Below are 25636 nucleotides of genomic sequence, written 5' to 3'. Positions count from 1 at the left end.
ACTAAGAGACAGATTATGCATTTTCAGCCAATGGTATGAACTACCCTAGCCAATCACATCTTAAAGCATGATTGCATGAAGTATCACTGCATGAAACACCTTTTATGATATAATTTTCTTCCCACTTAGACTGTAAAAGTAACTTTTTTTTTTAACCTTGCTATATTTTATTTCCCCTTTGACTTTGTATGCTTTTCTGATGAGGTCTCATCCAATATTATATCATGAAAGATATTGATTTGCTTATGTCTTTAAACGTTACCAATGAATAACATCTCACAGTTTCCATAAGACCAATTGCAAAGTTTTAAGCTATTCTGCTGAAACACAGGAAAAGAGCATATGATTTTTTTTGTGAATTGTGATTTTGTTTATGACTGGAGACATCCATTTTAAAGTTTCCAGTGCTAATAAATTTTTGATAGTGTAATAAATGAATCAATCGATAATATACCCTTTCTATGACACAGTAGTTTTAAGAATGTCCTATGGTGGAGGACATTTACTTTTTTGGAAAGCATTTTTTTAGTCAGGTTGCTGTGCTGCATAATTTTCAGAGCTAGAATTTACTAATGGGAAAAAAAAATACAATATTCTGTTACAAAGTTGACCTTGTTTTGGATAATTTCTTTTTTATGCATTTCAGAAATGCATTTTGTGGTTCCACTGATGCAGAAATCTGTTATTCTGATATGAATATTTCTTACAAATTTTCTCCATTATCACCTTTTTTACGTACAATGATCAGAGTGTCCTTTTTAAAAAGAAACACATATTCTACAATTATGAAGGAACAAATTACTGTAGATGCTGGAATCTATACCGTAAACAAAAAATGCTGGAAATCACAGCAGGTCAGTCAGCATGTAGCCTAACCCGCTGGGATTTCCAGCATTTTTTGTTTTCAATCTAGAATGCAGCGTAGATTCTTTTATGAAAGCTTTTGTATAAAGTCATAGAAACATGAAGCATAGTGTGAACATTCTTAATGAATTGATTTTATTGTACTTTAATTGAGCGTATTATTGTGCTGAAGAAGTTCACTTTTACTTCTAAAAATAGTTGAAAAGATCTACACAACATCCAGATTTCAATGGAAAGTGATTCAGTTCAGTATAATTTTGGATTAATCATACTTTCTTTTCTTCAGTGCTGAATCTTACAATATTTTAGCAAAGTGTCATTTTCACTGAGTTTCACAGAGGGTTTTTCCTCGCAAGGCCTAGTGAGATTTCTCACACTATTTTCCCAAACTCACCTCATTAACAACCTACCAGATCGCTGTTACACTACTTTCGTCCAATGCTAGCCTGATTCTCCCCACTCACTCGAGCTGGAAATACCCACCACTGCTGGGATATCCTTGCCTCCTTTTAAAAGGCCATTTTGCTCCTGGTTAAGTGTTGGTGGTCAGGAGCTTGAGATTGAAGGGAGACAAGATTGGGGAGAAGGTACAAAGTATTTATGCTTTAGAATAAAACCAGCAGCCTGTGCGTTAGCATTGGGTGAGCTGTCAATGGCCAAAGTCCCAGAACAATGTTGAGAATTTTGGGTTGTAAACTTTTATTGTTTAAACAGTCCATTTACTTCCAAGATCAAAGAGAGTTAGGCTCTCATGGATAAGTAATCAGCATCGCTACCTGAATACAAGGCCCATGTGATTGAAATGTACTTTTAGCATGAAAGGGCTTCTCAGATATCTCTGAAAGCTCTCAGATGTAGTTGGTCTGCCAGACTCTGTGAGAGAGAGCAGCTAGAAGGTGAAAGACTGTTGTTGTCTGCAATGGATCGTATGTAGGAGCATATGCTTGGATTGAAAAGACCAAATTCCTGAGGAATTATAACAAAGCTGGATGATTTTCTTATCTTCAGTTAGAGGGCAAAGTTTTCAGAAAAATCTTGCATTTTGAAAGACAGTTCTGGAGTTATTGTTTCCAAACTGCGAAACAAAAAGAACAGAAGTAAGCTCTTGGAAACGAAGAATAATGTTGAACTGATTCTGGGAGAATTAAATGTTTACTTAAAGGACTGATTAATGTAAACCTATGGGTTCTTTTAAGTTTTACTAAAAATAAGTAGGGAATTGTTCTTATCCAAGGTTTAGCATATACCATGCCCTCAAATATAGTCTTTAGTCAATATGCTCTTATTCTGTTGTTAGAGTAAATTTATTAAAACATGAAATCTTGTCATCATTCTTCAGTTGCTCGAATTGCTTTTTTAAATTTTTAAAAGTCTCTATGGAGATCATATTGGTAATCAATAAGGAAGAATTATAATTTGCACATGACAATGTGGCAATCTGCTAGGATTAATGATGGCAAAATAAAAATCAAAGTCTCAGGAATAAGAGGTTACATACTCAGATATATTTTGTATAAATATTTGAAAGCAAGCGAGAATGTTTCAGGCTTAGTTTGTAGTTTAGTGCAGGAGATAAAATACATTTTTCTGAAAGAAAGGAAATGACCTGTTTTGATATGTGATGTAATGTTCAGTCTGGGTTTACATTCTTATAATTTTCTGTGACAGGAATAGAATTTAAAGAAGCTTTGGAATGATTAACAGCATATAACTTAACATCACATAAGGACCAGACAATGATCATTTCCAGTAAGAGAGAGAAATTAATCATGTCCCCTTGACATTTAATACCACGATTGTTGCAAGATCATCTACCATCAACGTTCTGGGAGTTACCACTGACCAAAACGGAATGGGAACAGTCATTATAAATACTGGTGGCTGCAAGATTAGGTCAGCAGCTGGGAATTCATATTGGGGTACTCACATCCCTGATTCTTCAGTGCTTGTCCACCATTTACAAAACACAAGCAAAAAGTGTGATGAAATTCCTGGAAGTCAGCAGCTGTAACAACATTCAAGAAAATCAACATCATTCAGGGCAAGGCAGATTGACATGCCATCCATTGCCTTAGACATTCAGTCTCACAACACTAATGCACATTGGCAAAAGTGTGTACCATCTTCAACAGCTTGTCGAACAGATGGGATCCTGTTTGGTGCTCTTCCCGTGTTACAAATTTGAGTGGAAGCTTCTGTGAGGAGATGCTCATCCAATCAGCTGCCATTTCTCATTCATATTTGCTGTTGATAGCTTTTCAGCAACAAATGCAGGAGAGGAATGGCCTCAGATTAGAAGAGCCACAAACATGTATAGCTTCAGTCACGCTGAAGCCTGCATTCTGGCAGTGACAACATTGCTGGTAGTGAGTATACTTAGTGCGTGGGGGAGGCACTGCACGGATATAATGCCTGCAGAGAGCAGGTGAGGCTGAAAGAGGCTTTGAATTGCTGGAGAGGGCCTGTGAACCCGAGCAGGAGAACGAAGAATCGTACAGTGTGGGAACAGGCCCTTTGGCCCACCAAGACTGCACGGACACTTGATGCCTTTCTAAACTAAAAGCTGTTTGCCTCTACACTGTCCGTATCCCACTAAACCCTGCCCATTAATTATTCTGTCAAGGTGACTCTTAAACGTTGCTACTGTATTCACTTACACCACTTCCTTAGGTAATGCATTCCAGTCACTTACCACCCTCAATGTAAATCACTCGCCTCTCACATCTCCTTTAAACTTAGCCCCTTTTACTTTAAACTTATGTCCTCTAGTAACTGGCATTTCTGAACTGTGAAAAAGACTCTGACTATCCATTCTATCTATGCCTCTCACAAATTTGTAAATTTCTGTCAGGTCGCCCTCAGCCTCTGATGTTCAAGTGAAAATAAATCAAGTTTTGCCAATCTTTCCTTATGGCTAAGACTCTCCAAATCAGGCAACATCTTGGTGCACCATTTCTGTACCCTCTCCAAAGCCCCCACATCCTTCTGGTAGTGTGGTGACCAGTACTGTACACAATATTCTAAATGTGGCCTAACTAAAGTTCTATACAGCTGCAACATGACTTGTTAATTTTTATACTCTATGTTCTGACTGATGAAGACAAACATGCTAAATTTCTTTTTGACCACTTTGTCCACTTGTTGCCACTTGCAGGGAATGGTGGACTTGTATGCCTAGGCCTCTCTGTATGTTGATGCTACTAAGGGTTTTGCTATTTACTGTTGACTTCCCTCCTGTATCAGATCTTCCAAAATGCATCACTTCACATTTTTCCATATTAAACTCCATCTGCCATTTCTCCACTCAAGCCTCCAACCTATCTATATGCTGCGGTATCCTCTGATATTTCTCTTCATGATCTGCAGTGCTCTCCTTTCTGCACAGATACCATGCCCTGAAGGAGTCCAAAAAGATGCAATTTGGGTCTGTCAAATATTTCCTTGAGAAAAACCTATCTTCTTCTATAAACACATTTGGTATTGAACACCTTTTCACTTCTATAATTGGTTAGCCTTACAGTGACCGTAGTGGCCATTTGGGATTCCAGGAAAGGGCTCAAAATTGCCTCATACCAAACTCAAAGGCTCTGATAAAAAGGAACCTGGAAACTTCAATGAGAAATGTTAATCATATGGTAATCATACTGGTGGCAGTGGAAATGTTTGGAGGGCAGAGCTCCATAGATTATTTTTCTTGCAGCTTAAGGGGCCAGGGAGAGTCTGAATGGGAGAATGGTAAGAGAGTGTTAAAGGGCTAAGAAAGAGAGAGAAACAAGGGATAAGAGCAAGAGAGAAAGGAAATGTGGGGAATGAAGATGGAAAGGGGTGAGAGCAAAAGGGAAACTAGAGAAAGAAAAGAAATATTGGAAGTAAGGAAAGAAAATGTATATGAACGATGAGCATAGAATGAGTAAGATAGGGATTGACAATGAGTGCATGAGGTATGAAGAGATGGCGTGAGAGGGAGCATGTAAATCCTGAGACTGAGAGTGAGCCAGATACAGAGCATTCTCCTCTTTTCTCTCTTCCTACGTGTCCACACAGGACGTTCAGAACGTCAGAAAACCCAGGCTGAAAGGCTGATCCACTTCTGATCCACACATTCATGATTTCCTTGAGGCCAACTTGCTGTGTGTACTACCAAAGTCGGGGTTGATTGAACTCAACTCCATAACTTTGTCCCAGTCCTGTCCCACCATTCTCTGGTGATCAACACCCACAGCCCAGACTCTCCCTTTACCTTTGCTTCTTAAACCAAAACAAAATGTTTTTATTAATTTGTCATTTATTTAAATTATTGATTTTTTTCTGATTATCATATTTACTATTGTGGCAAACCTTATCTTTTTGAAATTTTCCCATGGGCCCCATGAAAGTGAGAGAGAAACTGAAGTGTATCTCTCCCTCCTCTTTCAGCATGCAAAAGGATTGGACAATTCAAATCTACAAAATGTAATGCAGCAGCTGATCAAGATTCCTTTAAAAGTGCCTTCCAAACCTGCAATCTCTGTCAAAAGCCACTTTTGATACCACTTGCAAGTTTCCCGCCAAGACTCACATTATTCTGACTTGGAAATGTTTTACTGTTCCTTTTACTCTTGCTGGGCCAAGAATTTGCAACTCTCCACAACAGCACTGAGCATACCTACAGCACATGTACTGTAGTGCTTTACGAAGGCCACTTTCCTCAGTGCAATTAGGAATGAAAAACAAGTGCTGGCCATGGTAGTGAAACCCAAAACCCATAAACAAAAAGGAAAATGAAAACATAATTTTTATTTTACAAACTACTGAAGTTAACTAATTTTATATGATTCTGTTATTTTACTTATCGGTGACTTGCTTCATTTGAGAAGAATCTTTACCATTAAAATAGAAATGTGCCATTTGCACTGCTAGCAGGATTACTAATGCTCATTGCTAAGCCTCTCACATGAGAATCTTCCTAAGCTTTTCAACTGAATGAGTGAACAGTTTTCCATGAATCAAGTTCATGGAACTAAGTACCAGTGAATCCTCTTCACACATTTGTATGTGGCAGTGGCTTGTTTCATTTGAAAATTACTATTGCCATTAGAATAGAAATGCACATTTGCACTCCTGGAAGGATTAGTCATGCACCCTGCTAAGTCTCTCCTATGAGAGTATTGGTAAGATTTTTCGTAAAAAGTGAAAACAAACAGCTTTCCTTGAACCAAGTTCATGGACCAAGTACTCCTAAATCCTGTACACATTGTGTGGCGACTCAAATACATTTTAGTAACATGCCCACATTTTAACTGGATAGGTTGAATATTAGTATACAGGGATAATATTGGATCAGAAATTTTCCTGTCCTGGGTGTATATGTGACAACTTATTTTAAAGGAGAATGTAGCACCTTTCCATAAAAATGTTTCTTTCTCCCTAAAACATTAACAAACCAATATTTATATTATTTTTTAGCTGACTAAGTTCCTTAACAAAGTGCGGGTATGTAGTACAGAGCATGTTGAAATGTACTTTTTAATGTACTTCTTACAAACCCTTTTTGCTGCTGAAAGTACACTGGGAATATTGTTAATATAAAAGCTCCATTATTAATTTTGCAGTGACATCATTTGAAATGGTAGGATGTGGGTTTAGGCGTTTAGTCTTTATATATTGATCAGGGACACGTTTTTTGTGAAATATAGAAAGTGCAGACCACTTCTTCCCCTCAGGAAAGTAGTAGAGTTTCAAAAATGATTTAGCTTGAGCCATTTTCGCATGTTGCCTTGCTGTTGACTTCAGAATGTTATTAATGTGGGCAAATTGCCCACCCATGACTGTGTTGTGGGCAATGATGCTGGCAGAGCCATAGAATAAGTAAAAATATTTTTCAATTTTGGGTGGAACTATAGTGAAGTTATGTTTTATAACATCCAACATTTTTGCTAATGATCACAATTCACTACTCCCGCTTCTATCCCCAGTGACTTCTTGGCCTCTCACTGCCAGATGTCAATAGCAGGTACCACCCATTCACTTGAATGCTCGATATGTTACAAACATTGAAACTGAGGTTTCCAAGAATCCATTGGCAAGAGATTTCTATTTCGGTCTCTAAATGTTGTATTTTGAAAATAAATTGTTTGTGTTTCCAGAAAAGCTGAAATTTGCATGAAAGACAGCGTAGCTTTGAAACTAATTAATTGACTAATCCCTCTAATCCGAAATTCAAGCAGCAATGGGCACTGATCATCCTATCAGTCTTTTTAAACAACTGTAACTTTATCAGAAACTTTGTAAAAAGATATTATATCCATTCTTCCCAGCTCTTGATTATTTTCAAAAGCTGTCGGAGTCACTTACAAATTATCTGTGAACTATCTATATTCTAATTTGGATTTCTTGATCAGAATTTTGGAACTATATTTCCCTATGATTTTTCCAGAGCAAGTTCAAGTTATATAAAGCTACAGATAGCTTTGTTTATATCTAGACATTATATTTCTATCAAAAATATATTAGCTCAGTCTCACAATCTAAACTGGAAACATTTAACAAATATCTGAATACATCAAAGTTCACCTAATTGAGATTAATTCTGATTTGCATTACATTCAGAAAGTTGTCTTTTAATGAGGTTAAGTTAGATGCTGTCTGGTAGTTTGTTCATATTTGTTCCACTTAACTGTAAGGGACTCCTGTTTAATTATTGATAAAATATATGAATTTGAACTTCAAGTTCATGCAGCATCTCCCAGACCCCTTCATACACCCATGTCAAGTGTATGGTTTTGCTATCATGAACCTGAAGTATACTGCCTTCATATTATCAGATGTTAAATGTCCTGACTTTGAAATACCTTAGAAATATGGAAAAGTAAACCAAAATGGTATCAATTACTACCTTTTTAAAATTATGTCTGGTAAAAGATGCCATTAAATTTTATGAAGTGTTAATTTCAGTGTATGAAAGTAATTTTTAATCTCATCACACTTTCTTTCAGTACTCTCATGCTTTTTTATCTGAACATTTGAGGGAAGCACCAGCCATCTATCTCGTGACGGCTTCATTGAGGTTTGGATTACGGATTATACGTAGTTGTGTGCTCGCTATATACTTGTATGGCTTTACTGTGATATATCAGCATACTCTATCTTCAGGCTGTCCTCTACATTCCGTTGAAAATTCAGTTTTTGGAGGCTTGCTAATTTTATGTTGGTGTTTTGCTTTTGATTAACTGAATGTTGAATGTGTGTGAAACCCATCTCCTCTTTTGAGTCTCCAAATCAAATCTATACTCACCTGTAGGGTATTAGTTTTTGTCAGAACATATTTAAATTACCCCAGTCCGGGAGCTTGAATTGGTAAATCCGATGTGAAAAATCTTCTGTGTGCTTGGGACTACCTCTGAAGTTCAACACTGATTAAGTATTTTGTACTCTAGCTTTATGCTGGTGGGTTTCAGTGGTTGGTACTTTGGTGTGAAAGAACAAAATAATAGCAAGAAGAAACAATGTGAGAATGTCAGGGCATCATGGTTGTGTTGTTCAGGATGCAAGAACCACAAGGTAATTAGGATTATGAGAAAAGCAAAATGTAGCTTGAAGAAATATGTATTTTATATATATTTATAAGATTTTGGGGTCCACTTTAACAGTAAAACCTAAATTAATCTCAACTATAAACAAAGTTTGAGAGAGTGAATCAAAATGTTTACTGGTTCTGATTATTTTCAAGATCTATTCCAGGTACAAATGTTTGCACAAGTTTTACAGAATTTATTAACTTTATCACAACAAGTACAAAATAAATAGTATTGAATAAGAACAGTTGTTTTTCAGTGGATCCACTTTGGGTTGCCAGTTCACAACCTTGGTTGACCAGTCTCAAATCTCCTGTTCTGTTCATGGAAGTTCTCTTTCTGTTTTTGGTCCTCATTTATTATTCACTGAACCATGAAGAACTACACTTACTAACCTTTGCTAGCCAAGATCCCCTGTGCATGACCAGAGACATCCTGAACTCTAATTGTATTTTGGTGCAATAATAGTTCATGGTCTCTCTTGGATGGGCTAGATAGTGTCTGCTGAATTCCTGATTAATCATATTAGTGACATCACTTCTTACTGTCTTCTTCATCCCTTCTGCAACAGCTTGTCTCCCATAGCTTACCAACTCTGTATATCTTAATCAAGAAGCGGTGGTACCAATGAGGCCATTTATGTGTCTACTTGGGGCACCTAGTGTCAATCTCTAGTGTTTTACTATTATTTGAAATGTCCAGCTAACATATCTAAAGTAGTTGAAACAATTACAAGACTACAGAATTCATGACAGAACCAAATTTCAAGGTAGCATATCTTACCTATGCACATGCCATATAAGAATGTGTATATATATGTGTGTGTCCATGTATAGACCTGCAATTCCTGTCCACACTAAGTTACAAAACTAAACAACTTAAAATATAGCCGTGTCCTTGAGTCAAATCCTTTTCCCTGAAAGCATTTTCACATGTTAGTCGAGCTTTACATTAACCTGAGCCATAACGCAACAATAAAACTGTAAACCCATGACCATACTTTGACCTGTGTCATATGTTTTTTTTGCCTTACAGAAACTGTTTACAACTAACTACAAACAAATATAATGTGATTCCTCACTTGTTTAATCAAGTCAAAATGATTAATTATTGAAAAATAATTAATCCTACAACTTGGCCTGTGTACATAAATGCCATCAAGTGGGGAGAAAATGTCAAAATGGTATATTTCTAAATCATTTCTTGCTGTAATAGTCATGCAAATATACAATATAGGAGCTCATGAAATGGTAGCAAGTTTAAATGCTTGCAGTGGAATTTTCTACAATCATTTGAGCTTATCAAAAGTTTAGTTCCTTAAAAATATGTAGATCACATTTTTACTATTGTGTACAATTTGGTGTATATTTAACCTGTCCATCTTCCACATGTAACTTTGTGTGGTCTATGTAAAGTACAGATTTGAAAATTCATGAATGCAGAGCAACAATTCTGTGAGGGATATGTGCACCGAAACAATTGATGAGCTTGTGGTGTCAGTGAATTAGCTGGAAATGTCATTAATACACATTTTTCAGCTACTCAGCAATTCATAGAATCCCTCCAGTGTGGAAGCAGGCCATTCGGCCTGCTGCATCCCACCCAGACCCACTCCCCTACCCTAACCCTGTAATTCCCATGGCTAATCCACCTAGCCTGCACATCCCTATATATTATGGTCAATTTAGCATGGCTAGTCCACCTAACCTGCACATCTTTGGACTGTGGCCGGAAACTGGAGACACGGGGAGAATATGCAAACTCCACACAGACAGTCACCTGAGTCTGGAATTGAACCCGGGTCGCAGGTGATGTAAGGTAACAATGCTAACCACTTAGCCACGTGCCACCCTAATTAGAAGGTCAAATTGAATTACTCAATATAGGAGTGCCAAATTAGATTAAAGGCTGGTTCTTTCAGTGTTATAGCAAGTTAGCTTTCTGTACACTTCCTCTAGGATCATTTTTATTGGGATAGGGTGGAATGGGTGCATGTGCCCTTCTGGTGACAAGCAGACTGCCCATCTTAGAGAAGTGGTCTGAAGTCTGTCTCATTTTCATAATTAGTGTTCATATCATTCTGTTTGCTCATTTTGGAGAATGTTACCTATTGGATGAAGTAGTTGAGAAATCTGGCAAAATGTCAAATCAAAATAATGCTTGACTAGTGGCCAATATAGGTCAGTAAGCACGGGGGTCATAGGGAATGGGAGTCGCTGAAAGTTAAGACACGGGCAGCAAGGTTTTTCAGGATCGAAGGTTAATAGAGAATTGAACGCGTGTGACATGCCAAGATTGATTTGGAAATCTCAAGATTAACGATAATGCAGACATGAGTAACCTGAGACAGAACAAAGTTGGGTGATGTTACATTAGTGAAAATAGGTGGATTTTGTAATGGCATGAAATGAGATCTGAAGTTCAATTGTCATGAGTTGCATCAAGTGCCAAAATGCCATTTATATGGTAGTTACTGCTAAGATTAGGGAGTAAAAGACTTCACTTGGAGTACTGTCAGCAGACCCAGGCACTACACTTTAGGATGGATATATTGTCCTTGAAGGGATTAAAAAAAGTAGGTTTACAAGATTGATAGCTGGACTCCAGGAGTTAAGTTATGAGAAATTATACAATTTAGGCCTATTTTCTCTAGAATTTAGAAGTTTAACAGGTGATTTGGTCAGAGTCTTCAAGATATTAACAGGAAAGGACAGCGTAGATAATTATGTTGGCGATTATAGAACTAGGGGGCATAGCCTAAAAATTAGTATCAGACCATTCAGGAGAGATATTACGAAGCACTTCTACACACACAGGGTGATAGATGTTTGGAACTCTCTTTCATAATTGATGCTAGATCAGTTGTTAATTTTCAATCTGCGATAGAGAAATTTTTGTTCAGCAAAGGTATAAAGGGACATAGGCCAAAAGCCGCTATGTGGAGTTTGGCCAAAAATCAGCCATGATCTCATTGAATGGTGGAACAGCATTAGGGGCTAAATGGCTATCTGAAGAAGGGTCTCGACCTGAAACGTCAGCTTTCCTGCTCCTCTGATGCTGCTTGGCCTGCTGCGTTCATCCAGCTCTACAGCTTGTTATCTGTACTCCTGTTCTTGTGTTTAACCCTTTTGGGTGAGTCATGTGGTAACCAGAGAATTAATAAAACATTTGACTGAATTTTTAGTTTTCACATCTTGCACCTGTTTGCCAATATTATTCTCTGGATAAATCAATAAAATACTATAGAATTATAGTATCACAGAAACCAATTTTCAGATATCGCTTAGGGTAGCTTGTATCATGCCTGTGATGTCATTTGTTTTCCTCTGAGTGTTTTGATACTTATTTGTCAGGGAAAAGAGATTTTTAAACTGTGTTGGGCTGGTCTCATACACCTCTGAGTCAGTATTTGTGAAGAGGCATTGACAGGGTAAATTGCCCCTCCTTTCAAATGGACATAATAAATTCAGGGAGGTGAAGAATGAAAAAAAATGTGATATATGCTGCTTATAAATATAAATTTATACTACATTGCAAGTATGAGAGTATAGAATTCATTTACATTGGGATGTAACTTGCTCAATAATATATATTCTTTGAAGATATTCTTTTAAAAGAGTTCAGAAAATGCGAACATGTGAATTAAATTTTTTTTAAAAAGTTGTTTTCTTAATAATTAATCAACACGAAGAAGAATTTTCCATTTTACAATGTTTTCCACTCACATCTGAAATGTAGATTATTGCTTTTAGTGAACAGTCACCTAGAATTTTTCATTATTGCTATCTGTGGGAAAGCACCCTGCTTTTACTTTGTGACTTCCTTCAGTGACTTAGTGAAGTTTAAGAGTTCAGTAGAAATGAATCACCAGTGTAAATAGACATCGTACAATTTTGCAGTGGAGCGTGTTATTAGTAAGTCTCTCTGCTGGGCAACCATGCTGACTTCACAAATTGCAATTTTTCACAAGTTGAGACATTTACAAAAATGCTGTTTTGCATATTTTAGCTGCTAAGAGATAAGCAGAATATTCACTCCGTTGCAATATAAACTGACGTTGCATTGCTGTATTTAGTTTTCAAAATCAGTTTATTTGAGTGGCAGAAAGAAGTAAAAAGGTCTCTGTTACAAATGTCTGTTACTTGAGATATTACTAGATGATAGGGCATAGCACTTGAGTATTATGGAGCAGTACTTAACAACAGTAAATATAACTGTAACTTCTCAAATTGAAGAATTTGAGTTCTTCAAACTCATGGAAGAGCAATTATTGTAGATTGCATTGCATAAATTGACCTTTGAATTTTTGAAAGATCATTCTGAAAGAGGGGGCCAGTTTGTATGTAAAATATAAAATGTGAACCATTGCTGTCAGTACAGGAAGATCTGTTTCTGCTTGTTGGTTCCCATTTGCATTGTGGTGTGTGTGGTCTTGTCTTGTCTTACACTCCCATGCATCTTCTTGTCACTATGGCCTGTATTGCTCACTTGATCCCATGCACCGTATGTATAACCATATGTATAGGCATGTATAACGCTAAACGTGTATCTCTGAGCCAAAGTAATGAGGACAGTTTCCTAATACAAATATAGAAAATATATTCATAAACTGAAAAATATAGGGAGCCGGGCGTATTTAGATATAGGTCTAAACAAGTATTTTGGCGCTGAGGAAACGGAATAATCTTTAATGAATTAGGTCAATTTAAACAGCTTCAGAAATTGATTGTTGACACTTATTTCTTCAATCTTTTCATTCACAACTTGCATTGTTATTAATAAACAGCTATTAAAGTCATAGAGCGTAGAGATATACATCACGGAAACAGACCGTTTGGTCCAACTTGTTCATGCCGACCAGATTTTCTAAATAATTCTAGTCCCATTTGTCAGCATTTGGCCCGTATCGCTCTAAACCCTTTCCATTAATATACTCATCCAGATAGCTTTTAAATGTTGTACTAGCCTCCACCACTTCTTCTGGCAGCTCATTCCATGCATACACCACCCTCTGCATGAAAAGGTTGCCCCTTAGATCCCTTTTAAATCTTCCCCTTTCACCTTATGTCCTCTAGTTTTGGACTCCCCCAGCACAGGGAAAAGACCTTGTCTATTACCCTATCCATGCCCCTCATGATTTTATAAACCTCTGTAAGGTCGCCTCTCAGCCCCTGATGCTCCAGGGAAAATAGCCCCAGTCTATTCAGCCTCCCACTATAGCTCAAACCCTCCAAACCCTGGCCAAGTCCTTGTAAATCTTTTCTGAATCCTTTCAAGTTTTACAACATCCTTCCTATTGATTTCTATAATTTTAATTGCAAGATAATTACTAAAACAATAACAAAGTTACTAAGTAAAATGCAATGTGGAGCTTGTGACTCTAGTGCTATTCACATAATTTTGTTAACTAGTGAATTAGTCAACACTTGACAAACATGATTGCTGATCACATTCGTAAGCAAACTATTTCCATATTCCTCCAGCTGCTGCTTCAAAGTGACTTTATACCATCATTCACTCGTTTTCAGTGGTTACATATATTGTCTCCCATGTTTCAAAGAAAGGAAACCAGACTCTTGGAAATCCATATTTAAAACTTACATATGATTTCTTTTAAAAATTATGCTTTCCTTGTAAAATTACATTTTGGTTGATTCATATAATCGACTGAACCTCAGAAAGGAACTTGTCCTAATTAATTATTCACACCACTTATTTATGTAAGTAAACTTAATTTTGGGAGGGCAAGTAGACTGCATGACTGTACCGTATTATTGATCTTACATGAATCATTTATCACATTTTATATTTTTTAGTGTTTTATGTATTATGTATATACGTAATTATGCCTTGCATAATCTCGGTTTAGATCATGCAAAATCCTTCAAGCAAAACCTATTATACACATTAGCACCCAAATCAAATTCCGTAATAAATTTCTGATCTGATGCTAAAATATGTTGGCCTTCAATGAACGAGGGTTTGCCTAATCGTCAAAACTTAGAAATCTTTGTTAATCTTTTCCTGAGTTTTTCCTCTAAGGAGTTAACTCTTGCCGGATTATAATTCCCTAATTACCATTGGTGTCTAGAGTGAGTTAAAAACAGTTGAGTTGATAATAAGTTTATCACTTTGTGCTGTCGTGACATTTGAACACCGTCGTTTTTATGTATTTGTTGCTCCTTTGTCCACTTTTCATAAGAACATACAACTGGGAGCAGGAGTAGGCCGTCCGGCCCTTCAAGCCTACTCCACCATTCAATAAGATTATGGCTGATCTTTTTGTGGACTCAGATCCACTTACCCGCGTTCTCACCGTATCCCTTAATTCCTGATTTGTTCAAAAAAGTATCTACCTTATCTTTAAAAACGTTTACTGAAGTAGCGTCAACAACTTCACTGGGCAAGGAATTCCATAGATTAACAACCCTCTGGGTGAAGAAGTTCCTTCTCAATTCAGTCCTAAATCTGCTCCTTCTAATCTTGAGGCTATGCCCTCTTGTCCTAGCTTCACCTGCCAGTGGAAACATCCTCTCTACTTCTATCTTATTTATTCTCTTCATAATTTTATATGTTTCTATAAGATCCCCCCTCAATCTTCTGAATTCCAATGAATATAATCCCAATCTACTCAGTCTCTCCTCATAAGCCAACCCCCTCAACTCTGGAATCAACCTAGTGAACCTCCTTTGCACCCCCTCCAGCGCCAGTACATCCTTTCTCAAGTAAGGAGACCAAAACTGCACACAGTACTCCAGGTGTGGCCTCACCAGCACCTTGTACAGCTGCAACATAACCTCTCTGCTTTTAATCTCAATCCCTTTAGCATTGAAGGACAAAATTCCATTTGTCTTCCTAATTACTTGTTGTACCTGCAGACCTACCTTCTGTGATTCATGCACAAGGACACCCAGGCCCCTCTGCATAGCAGCATGCTGCAACTTTTTGCCATTCAAGTAATAATCCTTTTTCCTATTACTCCTACCAAAATGTATGACTTCACATTTATTTACATTGTATTCCATCTGCCAGACCTTTGCCCACTTACTCAATGTATCTATGTTCCTCTGCAAAGTTTCACAGTCCTCTGCACACTTTGCTCTGCCACTCATCTTAGTGTCATCTGCAAACTTTGACACCCTACACGTGGTCCCCAACTCCAAATCATCTATATAAATTGTAAATAATTGCGGTCCCAACACTGATCCCTGAGGCACACCACTAGTCACTGACTGCCAGCTAGAATAGCACTCATTTATCCCCACTCTTTGCTTCCTGTTAGTCAACCAATCCTCTATCCATGCTAATACTTTACCCTTAATGCCATGCATCCTTATCTTATGCAGTAGCCTCTTGTGCAGTACCTTGTCGAAGGCCTTTTGGAAATCTAGGTACACCACATCCACTGGGTCCCCATTGTCCACCTTGCTCGTAATGTCTTCATAGAATTCCAAAAGATTTGTCAAGCATGACCTGCCCTTCATGAACCCATGCTGCATCTGTCCAACGGGACAATTTTTATCAAGATGCCTTGCTATTTCTTCCTTGATAATAGACTCGAGCATCTTCCCCACTACAGAGGTTAAGCTAACCGGTCCATAATTCCCCATCTTTTGTCTACTTCCCTTTTTAAACAGTGGCATCACATTTGCTGTTTTCCAATCTGCTGGGACTGCCCCAGAGTCCAGCGAATTTTGGAAAATTACCGCCAGTGCACCTGCTATTTCTCCCGCCATCTCTTTTAGTACCCTGGGATGCATTTCATCAGGGCCAGGAGACTTATCAATCCTTAGCTCCATTAGCTTGCCCAACACTACCTCTCCGGTAATAATGATTGTTTCCAGGTCCTCACCTACCTTCGTCTCTTTGTCAATTACTGGCATGTTATTAGTGTCCTCCACTGTGAAGACCGATACAAAACATCTGTTCAATGCCTCGGCCATTTTATCATATCCCATAACTAAATTCCCCTTTTCAACCTCTAAAGGGCCAACGTTTACATTAGCCACTCTTTTTCATTTTATATATTTATAGAAACTTTGTTATCTGTCTTTACATTCTGTGCTAGTATTTTCTCATATTCTATCTTACTTTTCTTTATAGCTCTTTTCGTGGCTTTCTGTTGACTTTTAAAGTTTTCCCAATCTTCTAGTTTCATGCTGTTTTTGGCCACTTTGTATGCCTTCTCTTTCAATTTGATAGCCTCCCTTATTTCTTTAGACACCCATGGCAGATTACCCTTTTTCTTACAGTCCTTCCTTTTCACTGGAATATACTTTTTCTGAGCACTTTGAAAAATTGCTTTGAAAGTCCTCCACTGCTTGTCAACTGTCCCACCATAAAATCTTTGTTTCCAGTCTACTTTAGCCAAGTCCTCCCTCATTCTATTGTAGTTCCCCTTGTTCAAGCACAGGACCCTGGTATTGGATTTTATCTTCACACTCTCCATCTGTACTCTAAATTCAACCATACTGTGATCACTCCTTTCAAGAGGATCCCTAACTATGAGGTCATTAATTATTCCTGTCTCATTACACAGGACCAGATCTAGGATAGCTTGCTCCCTCGTTGGTTCCATTACATACTGTTAAAGAAAACTATCATGGATACACTCAATGAACTCCTCCTCAAGGCTACCCTGACCAAGCTGGTTCGACCAATCGACATGTAGATTAAAATCCCCCATGATAATTGCCGTACCATTTTTACAGGCATTAGTTATTTCTTTGTTTATTGCCCGCCCCAATGTGATGTTATTATTTAGTGGCCTATAGACTACGTCTATCAGTGACTTTTTCCTCTTAGAATTTCTAATTTCCACCCAAATGGATTCAACCTCATTCTCCATAGAACCTGTATCATCTCTCAGCAAAAATTCCACGGACAAAAATAAACATAAATCATTTTCTACTTGTGCCTGTTTCTTATTATCTCTGTTTGTCTGTGCCTTTGGGTAAATTTTTAGCTCCGTTAGTTTTCACATTTATGCTGACAACTACCAGCTTTATCTCAGCACCAACTCTCTTGACACCTACACTGTTGCTAAGTTATCAGGCTGCTTGTGCAACATCCAGGACCAAATGAACAGAAATTTTCTCCAATTAAATATTGGGTAGACTAACATTGTTTTCCAAACAATGGTGTTTTCCCCGTTCCAAACACTATTCTCTAGCAACTGACTCTATCTCTCTCATGGTAATAGTCTGAGGTTAAGTCAATGCGTTCATAGTTTTGGCGTCACTTTTGATCCAAAGATGAGCTTTTAATCTTTTATTTACACCACCTCCATGACTACCTTTATAACTTCCATACAATTGGCTGACTTCACCCCTGCCCCTGCTTATTTGCTGCTGAAATCCTGATCCATTGTTTCCTCCAGATTTGACTATTCCAAAACCTTCCTGGCCAGCCTCCCAAATTCTACTGTCTGTAAATTTGAAGTCATTCAAAAACTATTGCCTGTGTCTTCACTTATCGGAAGTCCCATTCCCCCATGATGCCTCACTTTGCTGGCCTACATTTATAAATGTAACTTGCATGAGCTTTGCTCGTGTCTATCTTATAAAACAATAAAATTTTGTGAAATTTATTTTGTGTAAATATAAATCTTTGGTAAGTTTAAGTGATTGTGATGGAATGTTTTTACTGCAGTATCCTGTTTTACTCATAAAAGTGATGTGTCAAACAGATGTCATTTTGTAGCTTTTGAACTCCACTATTAATGGCGACTAAATACAAGAGAGAATTAGAGAAGGATGTTAGATACATGAGCAAGTTCCTGCTGATCTGTTCAGTACCTGCATTGTAATGGGTTGTACTCTCGCCTTTGACAAATCGCCTAGCTCTGGAAGCTTTTTCCAAGATGCTGAAATCTGTGGTGATGCATGACCAAGTCTACCTGATAAATTCAAGTGTCACGTTGTGTGTGATGGTGATTTATCAATTTTCTGATTTTTTTTCGTGTGGAAAAGACATTAGCATTGTAAAGATACAAATCAGCAGTATTACCAGACATTTTTGAAGCTGCTTCTCCATATTGCTTCAGTTTTCATTTCTCCAGTAATGTAACGGCACCCTGAATGTGAAGAAAACCAACCTGACTACAAAATAAATAGATAAAAATTCAATGTTAGATCCTGAAATGATATGTATGAAGACTTGTGCTTTTGTAAAATTGCTGATTAAGAAAGGCATGTTTCTGCTGTTTGAGTTCATTAGCAATAAAAATGAATAATGCCAAAAATTAGTTTAAAATGTGGATGAAGTTTAGTAAATGAAAAAAAAATGCCTCATTTCACCTGAAGAACAAACAAAAACATGCACAAATCAGACACTCGTGCAGAAATATCTGCCATTTAGGTGAAACTGAAATTCCTGTTTATCTCTTTGCATTAAAAAAAGACTTCTTGTAATTATTGACAACACACTTCCAGTTCAGAAAAATATTTATAACACTTGAATTTAAAGGAAACCAGACATAATTGTAAGTTTATTCAAAAATGTTAATTTTGTTCCAAAAAAATCAATTTCACATACTGATTTTACTCACTGTGTGATCTACTCTAACGGATTGTATCCATTCACTAACACCACATGTGGCATTCTATTTTAAACTGCCCACCTTCTAAACAACTGCCAGCTAAAGTATTGTGTAAAACAGGACAGGAGGTATTGCTTGGAGACCACTATTACAGTCCACTACTTTACACATTACATAGTTAAATACAGGAAAAACACTTTTAACCTTTACTTAGCATCACTGTGCCATTGTACCATATCTTTTGACTGTGGTGAGCAGTTTAACATTAACAGAAAATAAGTTAGGCTGTTACAACTTATGTTGGCTGGTGATGATTGTTTCTTTTGAAAGTTGCCATTCTCAAAAGGACACTCACACCAATCCACATCTTTGCCTTGTCTTTATTAGTTTGGTGTATGTCTGTCCATCGTACAAAATGCACAGTATAGGAGAGGGGTCTCCTCCCATTTCCTGCAAGTATCATGAGCAGGGCCTGTGCTTTTTTTCTTCTTCTTTTGTATCCAACATTTAAAAGCAGTCCAGTTGTAACCAGCTTTCATGAACATCACCTTTTAAAAAATTTACGAACAGGTTGCTGATACATCTATTACCGTGGCTTTAACTTCCAGTGGTCCTTTCTTCTCTTTTGCTGTGTCCCAAATATTGATAATTGGAGCGTAGAAGTTGTTTGATGGAAATATTGCTTTACTCGGCATGTACTTTTCTGAACAGCTGTGGCTGGAATTATACTTCATCCTCCAAGTCGCATAAGAGCAGAGACACGTCATGCTAATGACACCAAAGATTACACCAAGGACAGCCACAAGTGCTGAGATTGTACTTTGTCCGTTTGATTTTACAGCCAACTCCAATCCATTTGTTGTGACATTGACACATTTCTTTTCAGTTTGTTGATGAATGTTGGTTACGTCAACACATACCTCATACTCAGTTGATGGGTTCAAATGCGTTAGATTATATGTACGTATATCTATTGGAACTCTGGTTGTATAGGTAAGTTGAGGGCTGTCAGAATTCATTTTGGCAGACCATTGAATATTTGTTGATATACAGTTTGAAACAGGCTTCCAAGACACCAAGATAGAATGCGATGCCACATTTTTTATTTTGATATTCAGAGATTCATTCATGGATTGTGCAAATGAGCCATTCACTGTTATAAGAACTGTTTTCAAATCTGCTCCAACCAGATTGTGGGCCACACATGTATACAAGCCTGTTTCATTGTTGCTTACATTAAATAAATCCAGTGTTCCTTCAAGTTGCATGTTGTATTTATTGGTTGAAGTATTAGGCAGAAGTTTATCACCGGATGGTGAGATCCAGTAGATTTCAGGTTCTGGTAGTCCTGTAGCTCGACAGTGCAGAGAGACTGAGCTCCCACTGCTTAAATTTACAGCTGAAGGGAAGCTTTCAGATGCTACTAATGGAAGGCACATATCTGTCATTTCTCGGAAGGGAATCTGTCGGACATGCTGACCTTTAAATTCAGGTGGGTCAAAACAAAACAAAGACTGTAGTTCCATGAATCGAATGTGTGTTTTGTTCATGTTAATCCAGCGAATGACACAATCGCATCTTATTGGATTGCTATGAATGCTGACTTCCTGCAGTTTAGGTAAAGATTCCACTGTGCCTCTGTAGAGAGCACTAAGTGCATTGCTGTTAAGCATTAATGTTTCAAGTTGGGGAGCTCTGTAGAATGCATGTGGATGGATATATGATAGCTTTGGGTTGTTTGTTGCTTCAATTTTTGTTAGTTCAGGCAAATTGTCGAGAGCAAGACAATCAATAGAAACCAGTTCTGCCATATTATTAATGCCCAGCTCTTTCAAGTGCAACATATTTCTGAAATCCCCTTGCCGTATTCTCTGAATGGGATTTTTATTCAAATCCAAGAATTTGAGATTGGGAACTTTCTGAAGAGCTGCATGGGGCACGGTGATAAGTCTGTTGTCATAAAAAGAGATGCTTTCTAAATTGTTTAGGCCAACTAATGTATTGTCCCCCAGTTCTGAAAGCTTAATTCCAGCTAGGACCAAACTCCGCAGATTGCTGAGGGGTTTGAAGCTCATGGCTTGAATTTTAGTGATGGGATTTTCTCCTATTGTTAGAATCTCCAAGCTTGGGATAGCATCAAACCAGCTGCTTTTAATCGTTGTTAATTGGTTAGAATTAAGATGCAATCTGAGAAGATTATTTAGACCTACAAATGCTCCCATTGCAATGCTGGAAATCTGGTTATGATTAACATAAAATTCCTGTAGGTTGCTGAGTCCAAGCAAACAGCTGTCAGGCAACTCTTTGAGTTTGTTTTCCTCCAGGTGCAGTGACATTAGCTGGAGCATTTTTCCCAGGTTGATGTCACAGATTGCTGAAAAATTGTTTTGTGATAAGTCGATTTCTGTAAGATTAACCAAATAGTCTATTTTGATCTCGATTTTTGAAATGTTGTTACTCTGCAGTAGCAAAACTTGTGTCTCAGCTGGTATTTTTGGAGGAAGTGAAGCCAGGTTTAAATTGTTGCACTCTGTTGTAGGAGCTTCCATATAAATAGATCTTGGCGTGAACCATGGTCTGATTTCACAAATACAGGACTTTGGACAGTCCATATTTCTTTCTACCATTTGTACTACTGCAGTGACTGCAAGCCCAATAAAAACACAGGCATTGAATGATGTGTCCTTCATCCTGGAATGGTTTCTTCTGCCTAATAATAGTGTTTAAGGATTCTGCAATTACTGCTGTTAAGCTTAATCACCAGATCATTTGTTACCAAGCGCTGAACATTTGCTGTCTTATATATTTCATGTGAATGGCAGATTTCTATCCTTGAAAGGAAGAAGTAAACTTTCAATTACCCTGTCCAAAGATGCCATGCATGTAAGGCTGTTCAATCCTTGATACTGTGAAAGTGATAAACTGGGATAATCTCACAGAAAATTCTGCAAATATATTATGCACTTCATTTATTCTTCTATAGTCTGCCCATTTTTCCTGAGCATCTTTTTTAGAGAGGCATTAAAATAACATCGGATCACCTACAATAAACAAAACAAAAATCTTCATTAGGCAATGTAAAGCTGTTTATCCATACATTTACAAAGGCTTTAGCTTTGTATATAAACATTTGCATGGTTAATTTGTACTGAGTAAACATACGTAAATGTATTTATGCTGTAGGTATTCAAATAGGGCCAGAATACAAACTTCCAGAATAGTAAACAAAAGCATATTTGAATGAGTAGCATACTATGTTTGATTAACTTGTACTGTTAACAATGTTAATTGAGTCAATAACCTTCGATGTTAAAAAAACGCTTTCAAATGTTCAATATTGTATTTTCCACAATACTATAGTGTATGAAACCTGCATTAGCTTTTACAGGATTTTATTACCTGTAAGGAGTCCATTGTTGATTTATTTTTGTAGTACACACTGGGAAGTCTGACAATATTACTTTCATCAGAATTCTGAATTACAAAATAAGTGTTTGCAAAACCAAAGGTTTATCACACAGAGTTCAAATGGACTACAATAATTCCAGCTTCTTCAAATGAATTTAAGAAGTGTGAAATTACTTTCTCTACTGTACTCAACTATACATCAGAGCATTTGACAGAGGATTTTGTGTTTCTCAAAACCATTGACTTTTCACAAAACAGAGTTCACCTTTTTAAAGTGATTTCATTTAAATGCAGGGACTTAAGTCTGAAGTGTTTTAGGACAGGTACTTCAGTTATGCTTGTACAATTTCATGTAGAAAACACAAATGCAAAATGTACAACAGTCTCAGCATCTGTCAGGAGAAAAGGTGGATTAATAGTTCCAATGTAAACTCTTCATCACAACTGTAAACCGAAAGATAAGCAAGCATTTTGCTGGAGTTTGGAGAAAAATGAGCACAGAGGCATTTTGATGAAATTGCCTGGAAAAAAAATAGTTAGGTGCTATGAAGGGTGTTTTTTTTTAAGAGTGCTTTATCTCCTAATGGAGCAGACATTTTCACCATCTATGTGCACAATACATTTTTTTCATCTAATGGAAAATGAAATTCAGGCAAGTTTTAAATCAGGCTGATGATCTTCCTCTTGGTCTATTATCTGAGTAGGTGGGGGAAAATAATGACCAGTGTGTTCTGTTAAATATAATATTCCTTCCCTTATAAAATACGTTAAATCTAACTTATCCTGAGCAGTGATTTTCTATTACTATGTTAAAAGATAATGCATCAGCACACACATACACATAACATAAAAATTCATACTAAATGTACTTGGTTTTTGAAGCAAAGACAGCATTTCAATTTATAAATTTACTAGCCAATAAATAATTGGGACCAAATTTTCCTAACCAGTATTAGGACTGAAAAGTGGTGCGATTTCAATAAAATAGCACTGGTAGCTTGTGTTCCATTCTGCCATCTCTGCTCCCATCTTTCCTAAGGTGTATGAGGGACATGCAGAAAATGAAGTTGACTGCCTCATCAATTGAATGGATTGAGATCATTATGGAGCTCATTAAGAGTGATCTTCTGAGAGTTTCATGTGTGTTAGTGTCTGTTAGGAGTTCTCTGAAGCAGTTGCAACCTGGCTGGAACAGGAGTGGCAGCACTGAAACAATTTTATTCATTTGAAAACAAAATGAAGTTTGCACAAAACTTGCTTAGCAGCCATGAAATTTTAATTTCCTATTTTATCCTTGGTCCCAGCTCTCAGCATGTTGTGACCACTTTAAAGGTAAAGATTATCTCATTCTTTTAGACCATGCATAAGCAGCAGTCACAGCAATAACTGCTATTTCAATTCTCTGATGTCCTGCTGCTATTCCTGCCAAATAATTGGTGGCAGACCCATTTCTAGGATTGTGAATGCTCTAATCCTGTGAAAAGCCAATGCTTCACGACAAGCTTAAATTGATTGTGGCTTTACAAATTGAATGCACTTCCCAATTCCTTTGACACAAAAATCTGACCCTTCAGTTCTGAATGATGCAAAAGTTTTGTACACTAATTAGTAATTTTCATGTACAGTAATTATTAAATAGTGAATGCCTAAGTCATTGCTTGCTTAGAACTAAGACTTTGTAGGTTTCCATGAAGCTCAGTCAAAATTCTGGAGTCTAAATCACAGTATCCTAAACATCCTCTTCATGGGAAGGCAGTGACACAGTGGGAATGTCACTAGTCTAGTAATCCAGAACCCCCGGCTAATTTTATGAGGGCATGGGTTCAATTCCTGCCATGGCAGATGGAGAAATTTGAATTCAATAAAAAACCTGGAATAAAACAATAAAGTCATCTATGTAGCCATTGTCTGGTTCACTAATGTGTTTTAGGAAAGAAATTCTCTTCTTATCTGGTCTCACCTTCAAGTGATTCCAGACCCATGTCAATGTGGTTGGCCTTTAACTGCCCTCTGGCCAATTAGGCTGTGGGCCTATTGTTCACATCCCATGAACAAATAAAGAAAAATCCTCTGTACTTGCCACTGTTCCTGGAGCACCGCCACAGTAAAATTCTTAACTTAATATTCAAATCCCTTAATGATGTAGACCTGCTCTGCTTTGTAATCTTCTTAAAAATTCCTCCATCTTTCATAGCCCTGTTTCATATTCCCACTATTATTACCCAAAAATATGAGCCTATCATTTATTTCTCCTCTTTAAGGCAGTCATTAAATCCTACCTCTCCTGATCAAACCTTTGGCCATCTGTCCTATGTCTCATTCTTTGACCCAATGTCAACTTTTGTCTCATAATGCTCATCTGAGATGCCTTTGGATGATATGCGACATTAAAATTGCTATATAAATGCAATTTGTTAATTTATATGAACAGAGCTGTACATACCATCTATTATTGATGTTGTGGAATGACAGCACCTCTCTGTGAAGGACAGAGATTCATTTAAGAAATAGAGAGTAAGTGGGATGAGCTAAAGTTGTCACAAAGCAATTATATTTATTTTCTGAGAATCTATTTACATATCCATTGCTCTGAGGAGAAAATAACATCTGCTTTTCTCTTGGGAATTGTTTCTTTTGAATCCTCAACGAAATTTAACAACAGGAACTTGTTCTGATACTGCACTTGTTAACTGCAATATTTCACAAGGTGCTTTACAGAGGAATAACAGGAGGAAAGATGCATTGATCCAGGAGATGATGAGAGAATGTTATGCAACACAATGAACTTTGAGGAGGCAGGAAGAAGTTGCAGAGGTAGGAAGAGGCTGTGGTGACTTTGAAGCCAAGGATAGAACATAGAACATAGAATGTTACAGCGCAGTACAGGCCCTTCGGCGCTCGACGTTGCGCCGACCTGTGAAACCAATCTGAAGCCCATCTAACCTAAACTATTCCATTATCATCCATATGTTTATCCAATGACCATTTAAATGCCCTTAAAGTTGGCGAGTCTACTACTTTTGCAGGCAGGGCATTCCACACCCTTACTACTCTCTGAGTAAAGAACCTACCTCTGAAATCTGTCCTATATCTATCACCCCTCAATTTAAAGCTATGTCCCCTCGTGCTAACCATCACCATCCGAGGAAAAAGGCTCCCACTGTCCACCCTATCTAATCCTCTGATCATCTTGTATGTCTCTATCAAGTCACCTCTTAACCTTCTTCTCTCTAACGAAAACAGCCTCAAGACCCTCAGCCTTTCCTCATAA

At 37.4% G+C, this 25636-nt stretch overlaps 2 protein-coding genes across 3 annotated transcripts in view; one reads left to right on the top strand and one right to left on the bottom strand.

Moving 5' to 3' along the window:
- The window catches only part of immp2l (inner mitochondrial membrane peptidase subunit 2), a 489386-nt gene that overhangs the window by 183040 nt on the left and 280710 nt on the right, over nucleotides 1-25636 (top strand). The window lies entirely within an intron of this gene.
- Nucleotides 18937-25636, bottom strand: part of LOC109917592 (leucine-rich repeat neuronal protein 3) — a 45394-nt gene continuing 38694 nt past the window's right edge. The window contains exon 2 of the mRNA XM_020517434.2: nucleotides 18937-21998. Within this exon, the coding sequence (XP_020373023.1) occupies nucleotides 19518-21647 (2130 nt within the window). The 5' untranslated portion in view covers nucleotides 21648-21998 and the 3' untranslated portion in view covers nucleotides 18937-19517. The remainder of the gene's footprint in view (nucleotides 21999-25636) is intronic.

Source organism: Rhincodon typus, chromosome 18 (genome assembly GCF_021869965.1).
Source record: "Rhincodon typus isolate 14 chromosome 18, sRhiTyp1.1, whole genome shotgun sequence".
In the NCBI taxonomy this organism is placed as follows: Eukaryota; Metazoa; Chordata; class Chondrichthyes; order Orectolobiformes; family Rhincodontidae; genus Rhincodon; species Rhincodon typus.
The sequence above is the reverse complement of the archived record's forward strand: the minus strand, read 5'-3'. Positions and strand labels throughout refer to the sequence as shown.